Source organism: Arvicola amphibius, chromosome 4, assembly GCF_903992535.2.
Source record: "Arvicola amphibius chromosome 4, mArvAmp1.2, whole genome shotgun sequence".
Lineage (NCBI taxonomy): Eukaryota > Metazoa > Chordata > Mammalia > Rodentia > Cricetidae > Arvicola > Arvicola amphibius.
Genome location: NC_052050.1, coordinates 104681104 through 104698879, shown reverse-complemented (window position 1 = coordinate 104698879; position 17776 = coordinate 104681104). Strand labels below are relative to the sequence as shown.

The following is a 17776-nucleotide window of genomic DNA, read 5'->3' as shown; positions in this document are numbered from 1 at the left end:
AAGTCCTGATGGGAACTGCCCCTCCCTGTTTCCTGGCTGGTTAAAATCCCAGCTGTCCAGTGGGTATAGGAACTGCCACCAAGCCCGATAACCAGAGCTCTGTCTTGGGACCCATTTCCCTCTGATCTCCACGTGGGCAGCAAGGCACACATATGTACACAATCAAACAAGTATGATTCCAAACACTGTAAACAAGCTCTCCTGGTGCCTGGGAGCATTCAGGACGCTGGAGCCAAAGGGTGCCCCAGAGGCACCTTGACAGGTGGCAGACACAGAGACACCCTGACGTACACTCTAGCATCCCCAAGAGGTCCCCTGGTCAGTCGGAAAGGCAGCATTCTTTGTCTGTGCCATCCACCTTTTTAAGAAGACCAGTCAAGCGAGTGCCGTGATTGGCTCCAGTACTCTGGAGGTGGATGGGAGGGTTATTGCAGGGGCTGTGCTGTCCAGGGCCACGGGCAGACCTTGTCTCAGAACAACAAAACCCACAGAAACCACAACAGGAAACACAAAAGCCAACTTTCAGGTTGGGTGGCCTCTGTCTATCAGGTGGGGTGGCCTCTGTCTCCCAGGTGGGGTAGCCTCTGTCTCCCAGGTGGGGTGGCCCCTGTCTCCCAGGTGGGGTGACCCCTGTCTCCCAGGTGGGGTGGCCCCTGTCTCCCAGGTGGGGTGGCCCCTGTCTCCCAGGTAGGGTGGCCTCTGTCTCCCAGCTGGGGTGGCCTCTGTCTCCCTGGTGGGGTGGTCTAATCTGACTACAAGTGTAGCTGAGGCTGTGGAGAATGAACGGGCCATCTCCCATGCTGGCTGCAGATGGCCACACTCCAGGAGCCCCACCAGCCCCACCTTGGCGTCAGCGTGTTGTATGCTTTGTCTCACTCTTGTTTAAGAAATGCAGTCCACTGTCTTCCAAAAAAGACAAAAAAGATTTGTTCTCTGGTGATTTGTTATAAAGTGTCTCCCACTCTACAGACAGATGTCCCTTTGTGCAACCCTCATAGCAGGAGAAGTCCACCCGGTCCTCTGCTGCAGACCTCTGCTGTGCAGTCCTCTCATTTTAATAAAGACGACCTGTGCTGAGTTCTCACAGCCCGCCCGCCGGCCTCTCCCACAGAACAGGGAGCTACAGGATACCAGAGCTGGGTGGGCAGCCTGGAAGAGGGTGTGTGGGAGGTGGTGAGAGACCTCTTCAGGTAGCTGCCGCCCCGGAAGCCTTTCTCACTCTTTAGCTATACACCCCAGCTGCAGATGAGCCACAGAGGTTATGGTGGGGCGGTCAGCAGGACCTGTTTCCATCCTCCGAGCCCCAGCTCAGCACAGGGCCACAGCTGGGGACAAGTCTCTGATACTTAGGACTGTGCTGTCACCTTCCACCTCATTCCTGCTACCTCAACCATTGTCCTCAGCAGTGGGTACTAAAACAGCTGGTGTGTGGAAGGGAGTAGCCAGGCTGCCAGGGGCATCCAAACAGAACCCACCAAGGCATTCCAGCCCCCCAACCTGATTCCCGCAGAGAGAATGCCTCCAGCGAGAAGCACAAACCCTGCAGAGGGCAGGGTGAGGTGTCTGCCAGCCACCAGTCTCCAGATCACATAACACCTCACAACATCTTGTCCCCAATGAACTGGCAGGGACTCCTGCAGAGGGTGGGTGCTGCCGTATCTAACTCGGAGGGTTGTGCAGATCCATCTGAGCCAGTTTATGGAATGTTCTTGGGGGCCCCTGCCCCTTCCTTGGCGCCCACTCCACCCCCCTAAAGGAAGGAAAATTATTTTTCGTATTGTAAACTTTAAACATGAAAAGGCTGTTTTTAATTAGCAGAAGCTGACTTGCATGTTCAGTCAGTAAATGTCTGTGTCCTTCCAAGAACAGGAACACGCCTTTGTACTGCACATGCGCACACCACACACGCACACCCTCTGAATGCAAGGACACATAGTAGCTCATAAGCTCACACAGCTAAACTGGACATACCAAACCCGTGTGCTTCTGTCTATATACCACTTCAGACACACACATGCTCTCACACCCGTGTGCTTCTGTCTGTAAACCACTTCAGACACATGCTCTCACATATGGTTAAGGGAAAGTCCACCAGGCTAGGGGTATGTCTCATGGGTGAGTTCCCCTGCCTAGGATCCCCAGTGAGGGGCTGGGGCTAGCTCAGGGGCAAAGGGCAGCCCTAGTATATTTGAGCCCCTGGTCTCCACCCCTGTCACATATACAGACACCCAGCTCCAGCACCTGGCAGATGCCCTCTTGCAGGTTGGTAGCATCCCTGCCTTGGCCTCTCTTTGCCTTTTACCCTAAAGTCTTAGGGATCTGAACTGCCCTGAGCTAGGGACACTGGACTGCTTTCTGCTTCTTCCTAAAGGCCTGGCCAAGGTCCTTAGGCACCTCCTCCACACCTGGGCTCTGGCTGTGGGAAACTGCCCTCTCAGGGGACAGCGGTTTGCAGGCCCGAGAGACAGGCCAAGTGTGACTTCTAGGGCTTCGTAGTGAGTCAGGCCAAAGGGGCCTCCAGGGAGCCCTGTGAGGTGGGAATCTGCCTGGACCTGGCCACTTGGAAGCCTGCCCCTGGCTCTGCTTTCCAGAAATCAGCTCCAGCTTGAGTGTTCTCACGGCTCAGCTCTCCTGTGCTCCTGGTGCTGGCGGCACCTGGCTGCCTGTCTCAGCAGCCTGGGACCTCGCCCAGAGGGACCTGGCCAGACGATGCCCATACACGAGAGGTGAGGGCCCGTCGTCATTCCAGCATCTGCAGGAAGCTGCACTCCGATCCAAGGCAGGGCCTCTGCTTAGCTCTCCTCCCAGTGTTCCCAGGGGCAGATCCAGCAGCCATATCTCCCTCCTCACTAGGAGAACTTTGATATGCTGCCAGCAGCCATGTGCCCAGCCCCTGGGGTTGATTTAAGATTTGGTTTGAACCGTTCTTGGCACTGCCGTTGACTGGGGTTGTTTTTCAATCTGGGCACAGTTCCCAGCTCTGGCCAACAAGCTCCAAGGGGTCGGAAGTTTCTTTGGACAAGAGGGAGGCTTTGCTGCCCCCTCCCCTCACTTGCTGCCCCCTCCCCTCACTTGCTGCTTCCTCTGTGGACAGGATGTCAGGAGCTTCTGCAGCCATATTGTGACTGTGAGAAGCAAAGGAAGGGAATCATAGAGATGTCCTTGTGTCTCCCAAATCCTTAACATCACAATGCGTCGTCCCATGCTGGTTCCTTGGACCTCAAGCTTCTTGTTATTCAAAAATTCTACTTAAGCCATAATGAACAGAATTTTGGACAGCTGAAACCAAACAATTCAAAATTATGGGCCGAGCAAGATGTTTAAGTGATGACTTGAACTGGATCCCTAGACCCATATGGTTGAGGGACAGAGCTGACATCTGCAAGTTGTCCTTTGAGATTTATATGTGTTCCATAGTGTGCACACACGCCAATCACAGACGCACCAAGTGAAAAATGGCACAGCAGCTAAAAGTGCCATGTTCATATCCCAGCAGCCATGAAGAAAATAGTGTGGTCACAGGTGTAAACCCAGTGCTGTGGAGGTGGACACCTAGCTCCAGGGTCAGCGAGCGAAGAACCACAGAGCAGAACGTGCATCCTTCCGCCTCTAGTTGTGCGCGTGCACACGATGTGAATGTGATGGACCAGGCACGTAGCTGCATGAGAGTGTATTCACTTGTGTGGTGACGCCCTTGCACACAAAACTGGGCATGGTGGCACACGCCTGTCATCCTAACAACCTAAAAGCTGAGACAGGAGGATTGCAAGTCTGAGCCACCCTGGGCGAAATAAGGAGATGTGTGGTAGCTTCTAGAAGTGGCCAGGAGGCTAGGTGAGGGTTAAGAAGAAACAAGAATGAGGTGCCAGACCCTGAGCTGGAAGGATGTCACCGTTTTGGATGCTGAGGGCACTCAGCTGTCACTGAACACCCCAGTGAGCATGTGGACATCAGAGGGCAACTCAGAGGAGCTGGTTCTCTTCTACTACATGGGACCCAGGGCCTGAACTCAGATCATCGTGCTTGGTGGCAGCTCCTTTGTTGCTGGAGTCATTTTGCCAGCCCTGCTCTACTGTCATTGCATAGGGAAGCCCTCAACTGGTGTCCCGGTGTCTTAGTTCCTATTTCTCTGCAGTGTGTGACACCATGGCCAAGGAAGCCCCTAGAAGAGTTTACTGAGCTTCAGTTTCAGAGGTAAGTTCATGAACGTCATGGTAGGGAACATGGCAGCAGACAGACACCACTGAAGCAATAGCTGAGAGTTACATGTTGAGAGCAACCGTCATTTCTGTATGCCTTGGTGAGTGTGTGCACCATGTGAGCGCAATGCACAAGGAGGCTGAGAGGGCACTGGATGCCCTGGAACTGGAGCCACAGATGCTCTCAGCTGCCATGTGGATGCTGGGAGCTGAATCTGGTTCCCATGCTTTTTTTTCCCCCTGCTGTCTTAGTCCCTGTTCTATTGCTGTGAAGAGACACCATAACCATAGCCAGTCTTGTAAAGGAAAACATTTCATTGGGTGGCTTATGATCCAGTGCTTTAATCCATTGTCATCATAGTGGGACATGGTGGTGTGGAGGCAGAAGGAACTGAGAATTCTACATATTTGATCTGCAGGTAACAGGAAGTGAACTGAATCTGAGCATAGGAAACTTCAAAGCCCTCTCCCACAGTAACACACTTCCTCCAACAAAGCCACTCCTCCCAATAGTGCCATTTCCTATGAGTTATGGGGGCAGTTACATTCAAACACCCCAGACAGCATGTCACTGTACCTCCTATGAAGGGAAGTATTTCAGTTCATGACTTTAGTCTATTATTACAATGATAGGAAGCTTGAGGGACACAAGCAGACGTGCTGGAGAAGTGGCAGAGCATTCTACTTCCTGATCTGTCAACAGAGAGGTGTTGTTTGGTGTCCTACTCTTTTGGTTCTTTTTAGGGGGTCACCACCCAGCTCCCAAATAAATACATGGAGGTTTATTATTGCTTATAAATGCCCAGCCTTTGCTTGGCTTATTTCTAGTCAGTTTTTCTTAACTTAAATTATCCCTCTATCTTTTGCCTTTGGGCTTTTTCCTTTTTCTCTGCCTATCTTACTTTCACTCTTACTCGGTGGCTGGCTGGCTCCGTGGCTGGCTCCATGGCTGGCTCCGTGGCTGGCTCCGTGGCTGGCCCCTAGCAGCTTCTCTCCTTGCTATTTTCTCCTTCTTCCTTCTTCTCCCAGGTTTCTCCTATTTCTCCTCCCTGCTGCCAGCCCTGCCTATCCCTTCTCCTACCTAGCTTTTAGCTGTTCAGTGCTGTATTAGACCATCAGGTGTTTGAGACAGGCAAAGAATCACAGCTTCACAGTTAAACAAATGTAACAAACAAAAGCAACACATCTTTACATCGCTAAACAAATGTTCCACAGCATAAACAAAAGTAACACAGCTTAAAATAATATTCTACAACAGAGGGTCTCTGGGATTGACGTGAACTTTTGAAACCTCAAAGTCTATCCCCAGTGACACACTTCCTCTAACAAAGACACACCTCCTAATCCCACCCTTATCAAATAGTGACACTTGTATTCAACTCTATGGGCCTGAGCCTGTGGGACTGGTTTTTTGTAGATAGGATTACTCTGTGTAGCTCTGGGTGTCCTGGAATTCACTCTGTAGACCAGGGTGGCCTCAGACTCAGAGAGACCTACTTGCCTCAGCCTCTGTAGTGCTGGATGAAAGGTGTGTGTGCCACCACATCTTTGGGGCCATTCTTATTCAAACCGCCATACCACCTGTTGAGCCCTCTCTCTGGGCCTACCTGGGAAGTTTCAATTCCTTCACCTCAGTGTCCTTAGTGCTGGGATGACAGGTGTGTGCCACCACACACTTCAGCTTCCTCTGAGAAAAGGAGGAAGGGGGATCCCTCTTCTTGATCCCATGTCACCTTCATCGGGTTGGTCAGTGGATCAAGGAGAGCTTGGGTCATGGTCAAGCCATTGCCCAATAAGCAGGCTGGCACTTCCACCACCTGGGGGTCAGGAAAGATCCAGTCACAGGCAGGACTGTGGGGTGAATGGGGTGTGGAGAACATAGCCCCAGCTATGACCTTTGCTCCCTCCCAGCCCGTCTCCTCCATTTATTTATTTGTGCTTCTGATGGAATCTCTTCAGATCTGAGTAGGTGGCAGAGACAGCTGGCTTTTAATTCCACACACGTTAAATTTCACTAAAGTCTTCTGAAGCCGTGTGAGAAGGAAGCTGAGATTCGTGTTTATCAGGGCCCAGTCCTAGCCGTAGTTCTGTTTATCAGGGCCCAGTCCTAGCCGTGGTTCATGTTTATCAGGGCCCAGTCCTAGCCGTGGCCTCGTGTCTATCAGGGCCCAGTCCTAGCCATGGCCTCGTGTTTATCAGGGCCTAGTCCTAGCCGTGGTTCATGTTTATCAGGGCCCAGTCCTAGCCATGGTTCATGTTTATCAGGGCCCAGTCCTAGCCGTGGTCCTGTTTATCAGGGCCCAGTCCTAGCCATGACCCTGTTTATCAGGGCCCAGTCCTAGCCGTGGCCCTGTTTATCAGGGCCCAGTCCTAGCCGTGGCCCGTGTTTATCAGGGCCCAGTCCTAGCCGTGGCCCTGTTTATCAGGGCCCAGTCCTAGCCGTGGCCCGTGTTTATCAGGGCCCAGTCCTAGCCGTGGTCCTGTTTATCAGGGCCCAGTCCTAGCCGTGGTCCTGTTTATCAGGGCCCAGTCCTAGCCGTGGCCCGTGTTTATCAGGGCCCAGTCCTAGCCGTGACCCTGTTTATCAGGGCCCAGTCCTAGCCGTGGCCCGTGTTTATCAGGGCCCAGTCCTAGCCGTGGCCCTGTTTATCAGGGCCCAGTCCTAGCCGTGGTTCATGTTTATCAGGGCCCAGTCCTAGCCATGGCCTCGTGTCTATCAGGGCCCAGTCCTAGCCGTGGCCCCATGTTTATCAGGGCCCAGTCCTAGCTGTGGTCTCATGTCCAATCTTTTTCTGGCAGCTGTGGGCCCTGTCTGTGCCATCTGACATCTCAGGATAATGGCAAGAACTAGCTGGCAGACAGGAGTGTGTCCCATGTCTTCTCTGCTAGACAGAAGTTGTGATCTCAGTCAGTGCCGGGTGGAAAAGATGGATTAAGTAGAGGTGTGGAGGCGCACAATAGCCTCGTGTGCAAGTCTGGTTCTCCGGCTTAGGCACAGCTGGAGTCAGGACCACAAAGTCTTGCCCCTGAAGGTTGTTGTTCTCCCTTGGTCTGTGTTTCATGCAGTCACCATCGGCACTGCAGATGTGTGTGTGATGTTTGTTTTGTTTGGAACCCCCTTCCTCTCTCCTTTTGTGTATGTGGGAACAAGACTGCAGGCCCCTGAGAAGTCAGTCCCATGGTGGGCTGGAGTTACAGGTGTCCTGAGCAGCCCTCATGCGGGTGTTGGGAACAGAAGCGGAGTCATTTGGAAGACCAGTAACACTGTTAACCGCGTGCTGGAGACAGCTCCCCCAGCAGCCCCCTTGGCCTTGAATCATCAGGCCTCAGGCTTCTCCACGCTGGAAACCCAGGGTTAAAGACTGCAGACTTAGAGGAACCTTGAAATGAAGTGCAGACGCAAGTCAGGCAGGCTGGAGCTGTGGGGGTCCCTCCTTCAGTGAGGTGTCAGTGCTGAAAGCATGTTCCAGTCCCCCGTACCCATGGAAAAGGTCCATCGTGGCAGGGCACCCCTGTAATCCCAGCACAAGGGAGGTGGAGCCTGGAGGATTCCTGGGGCTCGCTGGCCAGTCAGCGCTCTCTGGGATCAGTGAGAGGCCATGACACCCACATGAAGGGAGTGACTGAGGAAGACACAGGTTCCTGTGAGTGTCCATTTTCCATCATGTCTAAGTTTCAGAACCGAATCTCAGACCTCTGTAGACGCATGCGCCTATATGTGTGTGCATATATAAAAACAGATCTATTTGTATATAAGTAGAAGTCTCTAAAAGTGCTCAAAACTGTGGTGAACCATGGACCTGCCATTACAGAACCTGAGAGTGAGGCAGGAAGATCAGAAGTTCAAAGTCATTTTCAGCTATATAGGGAGTTGGAGGCTAGCCTAGGTTCCAGGAGAGCCTATCAGGGAGAAAGTCTGGGTGTGGCGGTTTAGAGTTGTCAGCCAAGCACTCAGGAAGGTTACCAAAAGTTCAAGGCCAGCCTGGGGTGCAAATGATACCCTACCTCTAAAACCAAAACAACTCCCTCAGTCCATCACCCACCACCTTGCATCTGTCTACTGCCCTTGGTGCAGCTGTCCTTTCAGCCACCTGCATCATCTACCACCTGTTTATATCATGTGTGGTACCTGCTGCCCTATTGTAAAGTTTGGCAAATGTGGGCATGTCCACTAGTGTCCTCAGTGTCCCTTCTAGCCATCACTCTAGCCAAAGAGGAAGTCCTAGCCTTCTGTCTTCCCATTCCATCTTGCTGCCACCCTTGAGGTGTGCACTCAACATCGGTGACTAGGACCCCTCAGTGTGACTGGAGACAGCTGGCTGTTGCTCTTAGCTTAACTGCTACTCGGGAGGCTCCATCCACCCCCCCCTTTTATTCCTAACCCAGGTTGGGTTTCTGGCCTTTCAGTGAGCACCCATGGAAAAGCAGACAACTTTGACAAGATTGGGCTGGACACACACAGCAAAGAGCCAGAGGTGCTGTGAATTCCAGGCCACAACATGAATTGTCTCAATGAGGGGACCTACTATGTGGAGTGGGAAAGGGGGCTACATGGAGTGAGCTTCATGTAAGCCCACAAGTCCCTAACGCTGCTTCAGCAGTCCCCACACTGCTCTTGGGCCTGTCTGACCCATTGTTCTCTCTCTCTCTTTTTTAATTCTTTCGTCTTTTTGAGACAGTCTCTCAGGCTGGCCTTGAATTCTCTGTTGTAGGCAAGGATAATTTTAAACTCTTGACCCTGCTGTCTCACTTCCTGTGTATGTCACTATGCCCAGCTTCCATGACTTACCGCTGTGTGAGCCAGGAGTCAGGTGTCTTTCTCCATCCCCTCTACATGCTCCTTTGAGGCAGGGCCTCTCACTAGCCATGGAGCTCACCTCTCACCTCCCTGACACTGAGGTCACAGGCATAAATGGCCATGCCAGCCTTTTTTTTTTTTTTTTTGGTTTTTCGAGACAGGGTTTCCCTGTAGTTTCTAGAGCCTGTCCTGGAGCTAGCTCTTGTAGACCAGGCTGGCCTCGAACTCAGAGATCCACCTGCCTCTGCCTCCCGAGTGCTGGGATTAAAGGCGTGCGCCACCGCCGCCCGGCCCATGCCAGCCTTTTATATGTGCCGGAGATTCAGACTCAGGTGTCTATGCTTGTACAGACAATGCGCTTACCCACGGAGCCATCTCCCTAGTTCTAATGTTTTTTTTTTTATTTTTTTTTCATTTATTTTACATACCAACCACAGTTTCCTCTTCCTCCTCTCCTCCTGTCTCTCCCCCCCCCCACACACACACTTTTCCTCCTTTCAGAAAGGGACATAGCTCTAATTTTTTTTTCTTTTAGGTTTTTCAAGACAGGGAGGGTTTCTCTGTAGCTTTGGAGCCTGTCCTGGAACTAGCTTTTGTAGACCAGGCTGGCCTCTAACTCACAGAGATCCACCTGCCTCTGCCTCCCGAGTGCTGTGATTAAAGGGGTGCGCCACCACCGCCCGGCCAAGCTCTTAATATTTTTAAGTTAAAAAGTTTACTTATGTATCTGTGTATGTGTGCACAAGCTGTGTGTGCACGCGCCCTTGTGCGTGCGTCGCCAAGGCCAGAAGAGGGCGTTGGATGCCCTAGAATGGGAGTTACAAGGACTTGTGAGCTGCTCCACCTACGTGCTGGGATTCGGTACCTTCACTAAATCAGCAGGTGCCCTTAACCTCTGAGCCATTTTTCTAGTCTCAGTCTTTTTTCTTTCCTTTAGAGTGAGTTTCCTGTGTCACTGGCTGACTTTGAACTCACACTGCAGCTGAGGATGGCTTTAACTCCGGATCCCCTGGCTCCAGCATTCTGTGCCATCACGTCCAGCACTGTCGCTATTTTTAAAAGGCGCGGCACATTTCCCCGATCTGAAACTTTATTATGCTAATCGTGTGTGTGTGTGTGTGTGTGTGTGTGTGTGTCGCTGGGGGCCGCACCCCGGCTTCTGTGTGCCGAGCCCGGCTCTGCCCAGGGGCTGCCCCTCGGGCCTCCAGCTCTCCAGGTTGTTCCCCGGCTGTGTAGCCCAGGGACCACGGCTGCTGGTTCACGCCGGTGCCCTGGTATATATCGGGCGCTCCATAACTCCTCAGTGACCGCTGGAGTCGAGCGAAAGCAGGCACCGCTGCTGCCGTGTCCTCCGCCACTCGTCACTCGGGCAAGGCATGGAACCCACAGTCAGGAAACCGCTGTCCACCGCCTCAGTGCGCCTGCGTAGCCACGTCCCGGTTTCCCAACGCTCTGCCCAGGTGCGCGCATGCGTCTCCCCCTCCACCCCGGCCGCGCTCCTCTCTAGTGCGCCTGCGCTGCGATCCGGGCCGCGCTTGCGGCTGCGCATTGCTCTCCGGCCGTGGGCCCAGCCGGCGCCTGCGCAGTGGCGCCCGCGAGTGGTGGGGGTGAAGAGGTGGAGGAGAAGGAGGAGGAGGAGGAGGAGGAGGCGGCGGCGGCGAGAAGATGGCGACTTCGAACAATCCGCGGAAATTTAGCGAGAAAATCGCACTGCACAACCAGAAGCAGGCGGAGGAGACGGCGGCCTTCGAGGAGGTCATGAAGGACCTGAGTCTGACGCGGGCCGCGCGGGTGAGAGCGCGGGGGAGGGGAGGGGAGGAGGGAGGGGAGGAGGGAGAGACGCGGAGGCGGGGCTGAGGCCGCCGCAGGTGTTCCCACACCGCCATCCGGTGCGGAGTGGCTGCTCGCGAGATTGCTCTTTGGACTGGACAGGTGGTCCCATCACAGCGACCTGAGGGGACAGGTGTCATCCATCATTGCTACCCGAGGGGACGTGCGCCTTCATCGTAGCCATCAGAATGGACACGTGTCACCCCCCTTATTGCTACCTGATGGGACAGAGATTCCATCATTGCTACCTAAGGTGTCAGGAGACATCCTTTATCACTACCTGGGGGATAGGTGGCCCCATCATTGCCATCTGAGGGGACAGTTGTTAGCCTTCGTGCTACCTGTGGGGGTAAGCGGTCCCACTGTTGCTACTAAAGAGATAGTTGTCACCTTTGCTACCTGAGCAGACAGTTGTCCACTAAAGGAGAGCGATCCCTTCAGTTATCTAAGGGGACAGTTGTCCCTCCTTTGCTACCAGTATTACTGCCACCTGTGTCCTCCTTGGGTATACCTACTTCTGTCATGAAGCAGTTCTTGACCCTCTTGGATAACTGAGTGACCCTCCATGGGGTCTCCAGAGGTATAGAGTCAGCTGCTTGGTTCCCATACAGTCTCTGTGCTTGGGCCCAGGTGATGCCCCCAAGACTGGATGGAGGGTGTGACTGCTGGGCCATTTGGCTGGTCTTGCTGGGTTCTTGGCCATGTCAAGTTTGTGGTGTCGGATGCTCCTTCATGTTCCTCGATGGTCAAGGACATGATGGTGCTTAGTGTGGGTGGCAGGGACCCTCATCATGGGGAACTTCCTGCTTCCCAGGTCACCTGCCAGGGGCACAGGTCAGCTGGAGCCTTTGGTGACATTAGCCATTTTCTTGTTTATCCGAGACTGTGGTGTCACAAATGAAATGCGTGTGCATTTTCTCACTCACCAGGCCCAGTTTCTGTGTGATGGAGAGGGCACTCATGTTCTGCAGCACATATAGAGAGCCATGAACAGTAGCAAGTGTGTCAGCTCTGTGTCAGTCATAGGCCAGGGCAGCTGAGGCTGCTTCTTGTTTCCAGTGTATAGTAGGTGTCTGCATGCAGATGGAGTCAAATGTTTGCAGTGTAACCAGAATAAAGAGTTTCATGGCTCATATTTTGATGGAAATCTGGTTTCTTCCAGGAATTGGGAATGAATGGTTGTGAAAAAGATTACTGATGTAGCACAGGCTTGCCTTGAACTCATCAAGTTGCTGAGGATGACTTTGAAGTCTTGATGCTCCTGCCTCTGTTAAGAGAGCGCCACCATCCGTATGTGGAAAGGATTTAAGACTCTGTGTGTGTGACACATGGCACTCACTGACTACAGTTTACTTGTTGCGTCTCAGGGTTCTGTCCCCGTCCGTAGCCCCAGCCACTTTGCCTCCCGGTGGCTGCACTTGTTCTGGGATTCCAGGCCCTCAGCTTTATCTCTGGCCTCCACCTAGCACCTGTCCATGCTTGGTTCCTCCTGTGAAATAATTGTGGGTTGGTGAGAGAACACGGCAGGTGAGGGTGCTTTCCACCAAGCCCTCACACTTGTCCTCTGATGTCCCATAGTGGACTGAGTTAAAATATACACGACAGGGGAGTGTGGTAGCATACTCCTGTATCTCAGCAGCTGGGGGTTGAGGCAGGAGGATTGCTGTGAGTTTGAGGCCTTTCAAGAAAGCCTAGGCTATACAGCAAAATAAATCTAAAAGGAAGGAAGGAAGGAAGGTTTAGAAAAGTGTTCATCAAAAAAAGTGTGAGGACTGGATTCGATCCCCAGCGCTCTCTAAGAAGCATGTGCCCACCCTGGCAGCCTGTGGAGACAGTCAAGAGGTCTTAGGCCTGGCTAGCTGACCACATCAGCTGGCTCCAGGGTACCTGGAACCCTGGGCTGGAGAGGTGGCTCAGTGGTAAGGGCACCTGCTGCTCTTCCAGAGGGCCTGGGTTCAGTTCCCAGCGTCTGTGTCAGGCAGATCACAGCTGCCTGTGACTCCAGCTCCAAGGGGACCTTGGCCTCCTCAGGCACCTGCACTCGTGTACAGGTGCGTACACTGCTCACATTTAGAGAGTAAACGTGCCGATGCACACCTTTAATCCCAGCACTCGGGAAGCAGAAGCAGGAGGAGTTTGAGGCCAGCCTGGTCTACGAAGTGAGTTCGAAGACAGCCAAGGCTACACATAGAAACCCTGTCTTGAAAAATTAACAATTTGAAGGCTCCTAAAGAACAATGCCTAAGGCTGGCCTGTAGTCTCTACACATGTGTGTGCACACATCCATATCCACACACAAAAAAAGAAAAAAAAATTTATCAATTTAACATTATTGATTTATTTTGTGAGTCATAGCTGGGAGGTCAGTCACCAAACTGTGGGAGCTGCCTCTCTCCACCATGTGGGTCCCAGGGGTCCCAGTCAGGCCATTAGGCTTGGCAGCAAACCCCTTCCCCTCCACCTGCTGAGCTGTTTCACCAGTTTGTGCCTGCAGCTCCGCAGCCCCTGGCTCTGGGGGATGGTGCTGAATTAGTCTGTTGTAGTAGACACATGGGGATCCTCAGCGCTCGGTGCCTTAGGACCTGCACCGTTGGACTCAGGTGTCTCTGCCACATGTCCCGATCCCTGTGTCCCAGGAAGATGGCTAGGGCCAAGTGGCTGTGTGGTCCATGCAGAGAGAGGCCTGGTGACCTGAGCAAGGGGGCAGGCAACTGGTGAGCATGGGGTAGTGATGGGGGTAGTGTGTGTCACCTGCTGACCATCGGCTTGGGTCACTGGGTTCCTGGTGTGACCTGGGCCACAGAATATCCTTTGTCAGCTAGGTGTGGAGGTACGCATCGGATGTCCCGGATGCTCTGCAGGCTGAAGCATGAGGATCCTAGAGACGCGGTGTCTGAGGCCAGGCTGGCCCACACAGAAATAGTAATACAGGATAGCCCTGCCTGGGCTGAGTGGTGGCATTCTGGCCTTTACCTGGGACAGGGGTGGCTTTGTTGAGAATAGGGCCTGGAACATTTGTTACTCACTCTGTATGTGTGCATGTGCATATGCCATAGCATATGTGCGGAGATCAGAGGACAGCTTGCTGGAACTGGTCCTTGCCTTCTCTCATGTGAGTCCTGGAGATCGAACTCAGGTCATCAGGCTTGGCAGCAATCACCTTCATACCCACTGAGCCATCTAGCTGGCCCTTTAAAATTATCTCTTTTGCTGCCGGCTACCAGGGCTGTCTGTTACTATCTGTGATCTTTGCAGAAGAAACACCCCAAGCTGTTGTCAAGAGAATAGGGGTGACATCCTCATTACTGCCCCCCCCCCCAGAAGCTCCTCCTGGGTGTGGGTGGCAGTCCCAGGACTTGGCAGTGGACTTTGCCGTGAAAGGACTCTGTAATGGGATCTGATGAGGTCACTGGAGGTGGCTGGGTGCCCTTGCACACACTTTTCCTCCAGCTTTCAGGAGGCTGAGGGGAAGGGTCAGGAGTTCAAGGTCAGCCTCAACTACAGGAGACCCTGTCTCTAAAAAACTAAACTGAGAAAAATAGATAAGGAAGCCTTGTGAGAGCAAGGAGAGTGAGGGGCGGGGCAGAGCCCCGCAGCTACGTGGAGACCGTGCACCTGTAGAGTTGAGCAGGCACAGGACTCCTTGACGTCGGTGGCAGATCCGATCTAGATGACAACATCCCTGTCATTTCACAGCTGTGTTTTTTGTTTTTTCTTTGTTTTCTTTCTTCTTCTTTTTTTCTTTTAAAGATACAATTATAAAATTTCTGGGTGTAGCCCTGGCTGCCCAGGAACTCACCCTGTAGACCAGGCTGACCTCAAACTCACAGAGATCCGCCTGCCTCTGCCTCCCGAGTGCTGGGATTTAAGGCTCGATCCACCAGCACCCGGGTTTTGTCCTGGTTTGAGATAGTCTCACTCCATAGCCAGTGACAAGGTGATGAGGAGAAGCTGCAGTCCAGGCTTCTGTGGGTGTTTGTGTTGTGTGATGTGATGTGTGTGCACGTGTCTACATTTGGGGACAGGGTAGAGCAGGACATCAGGCCGTGTGTGCCTGCCCCACCAACCAGCTCCCAAAACCACACAGAGACTTATTATTAATTCTAAATGCTTGACTGGTAGCTTATACTTGTTACTAACTAGCTCTTAAAACTTAACCCATATTTCTTATCTATAATCTACCACATGGCTTGGTACCTTTTTTTAGATCCATGTCTCCGGTGACTCCTTGGGACTCTGCCCTTCTTCCCAGCATTCTCTCAGTTTGATTCTCCCACCTAACCTCTGCCTCACTATTGGCCAGTCAGCCTTTTATTAAAACAATCAGCTAGTGCTTGACAAAGACACATCTTCACAGTGTACAAAAAGATTATTCCCTAATGTGTGTGCACAAATGTGTGTACATGTGTGCACAGGGAACAGCAGTGCATCAGGTGTTGTGTGTGTGGTGTGTGTGTGTACACGTCTGTACATGTGGGCACAAGGCAGAGCAGGACATTGTGTGGTGTGTGTGCATGCATGTGTGTGCACGCATGTACATGTGGGCACAGGGCAGAGCAGGGCACCCAGTGTACTTCTTCAGCACTCTTGATCTTATTCCATTCTTTCTGCCTTTCTTGAAATTCTGGAGTTATAGGAATGTGTGACCATGCCCAGTGTTTGTTTCTTTGTTTTATTTTATTTTTTGAGACAGGGTTTCTCTGTGTAACTCTGGCTATCCTGGAACTTGCTCTGGAGACCAGTCTAGCCTCTGTCTCAAGTGCTGGGATTGAAGGTGTGCGCTGTTTTCTGAGGACTCGGCCTCAGCCTGTGCTAGCCCAGCGAGTGCTGTTGGTGCTGACCCACTTCCCAAGCCGCTGTGCTCATTGTTTTCTGAAACAGGGTCTCACTATGTAGCCCTGGCTAGCATAGAGCTTGCTCTGTAGTCCATGCTGGCCTCAGATTTAGAGATTCCCCCTGCCTCTGTCTTCCCAGTACTGGGATTAAAGGCATGTGACATTAAACCTGGCCCCTTGGTCACTTAAAAAATTATTTACTTATTTATTTTTGACCTGTTTTACCTGCACGTATGCGTGTGCACGAAGTGTGTGCTTAGTTCCTAGGTCAGCAGAAGGGGCATCAGATCCCTGGGAACCTCTGTAAGAACAGCCAGTGCCCTTAACTACTGAGCCATCTCTCCAGTCCTAGACCCAGGATTTAGACAGTGTGCTCAGTGGGAAAAGTGCTGCCCAAGTCTGACGACCTGCGTTTGTCCTGGGACCCACATGTCGTGTCTTAGGTTCCTATTGTAATAAGATACCACAACCAAAACCAATTTGTTCCGTTTAAAACTCTCAGCCCGCCTCTCCATTAAACAAGATGCATGGCAGCAGCTGATGCAGAGGCCATGAAAGAGCGCTGCTTACTGGCTTGCTCATGATTTGTTCAGTCTGCTTTCTTTTTTTAAATATTTATTTATTATGTATACAATATTCTATCTGCATGAATGCCTGCAGGCCAGAAGAGGGCACCAGACCTCATTTACATATGGTTGTGAGCTACCATGTTGCTGGGAATTGAACTCAGGACCTTTGGAAGAACAGGCAATGCTCTTAACCGCTGAGCCATCTCTCCAGCCCCTCAGTCTGCTTTCTTATAGCACCCAGGACCACCTACCTGTGGGATGGCACCATCCACAGTGAATCAATCATTAATCAAGAAAGTACACCACAGGCTAATCTAGTGGGGTCATTTCTGAATTGATGTTCCCTTTTCCAAAATGATTCTAGTTTCTGTTGGTTGGCATAAATATAGTCAGCACATGGTAGAAGGAAAAGAACAACTCCTGTAAGTTGTTTCTTCCTCAGGGGTGGAGCCCCTGCCTAGGATCCCCAGTGAGGGGCTGTGGGCGTGGCTCAGGGGTGGAGCCCCTGCCTAGAATCCCCAGTGAGAGGGGCTGGGGGCGTGGCTCAGGGTGGAGCCCCTCCCTAGGATCCCTGTGAAAGTGGTTCAGCAAAGCAATTTTTTCTGTTGACTTAGTTTCCAAATCCAAGTTTGTGTTCCTCCTGTCCCGGGAAGCAGAGCCTGCTGCTTTCCTTCCTTGTCACAGTTCTGGAGCTGGCAATGACACCGTGACTTGCAGCTCTCATTTTTGCAGTGTCCACTGCTGGTTGCACGGAATGTGTGCCTGTGTTAGTCCAGCAGGTGGCCCAGGGTAAGAGGCTCTCTGGGGCTGGCCCTGGTCTAGGTCTGTTCACGCCGTCAGCAGGTAGCGCTGTGTGCTCCTAGAGGCAGAGCTGATGAAGGAGCATGGGACCGCACATGTGCTGTCAGGGTGCTCCAATGAAGCTTGGGCAGATACTTTTCCACTAAGCCACACTATCACCCCTGCGTTTCAGTTTTGGTGACCCCAAACAAAACTGTCTCCTCTGGGCTTCTCACAGCGTTGTGGGCCTCTAACTGGTGGTTCTGTCCCACGTCTCGGCTCACAAGGAAGAGTAGCCAGCTGTCAGTGTTTGCAGGTGGGGCATGGCAGGGTGGAAGAGAGAATGAGCCCTCTGCTGGGGACCAACTGGCTAGTGGCTCTGGGACAGTGGCACTGGCACCAGGCAGGAATTCTCTCTGCAAGCTCTGGGTGTGGGGTACTGTCTTTCTCTATCATAATTCCCCAGGGTCCGTGTCCAGTATATACCTGTGACTCCTGCCTTGGTATCTCATGTTCCCCGATCATGGTGTCTCTGATTTGTTGTTTGGGGCTAACTGGACTTAACTGGGTTATGTTGGGTGAGTTACTATCTGTACTGGTGGCTTTCTGGTTTCAGCTTGATCTCATGTAGACACAGAGATGGGGCACAGCTGGGGAGATAGCAGGACCTTGTTCCTGCTGAGGAAGTGCCACAGCCACCAGTCACTTGGTGGGCATGCCTGCCATCCCTGCACTTGGGAAGGGGATGCAGGGAAATCAAGAGCC

At 52.4% G+C, this 17776-nt stretch overlaps 1 protein-coding gene and 1 long non-coding RNA gene across 3 annotated transcripts in view; both read left to right on the top strand.

Moving 5' to 3' along the window:
- Positions 1-7: 7 nt before the first annotated feature.
- Positions 8-1084, top strand: LOC119812387. The gene is made up of 2 exons (XR_005285078.1): positions 8-572; positions 642-1084. It is a non-coding gene; the product is annotated as an uncharacterized LOC119812387 (long non-coding RNA).
- Positions 1085-10644: 9560 nt separating this feature from the next.
- The window catches only part of Crtc1 (CREB regulated transcription coactivator 1), a 51890-nt gene continuing 44758 nt past the window's right edge, over positions 10645-17776 (top strand). For both annotated transcript variants that reach the window (XR_006020799.1, XM_038327101.1), the window contains exon 1: positions 10645-10788. Coding sequence is in view for 1 of the 2 variants with exons in the window: in XM_038327101.1 (XP_038183029.1) it covers positions 10663-10788 (126 nt within the window). In the remaining variant the exon portion in view is untranslated. The remainder of the gene's footprint in view (positions 10789-17776) is intronic.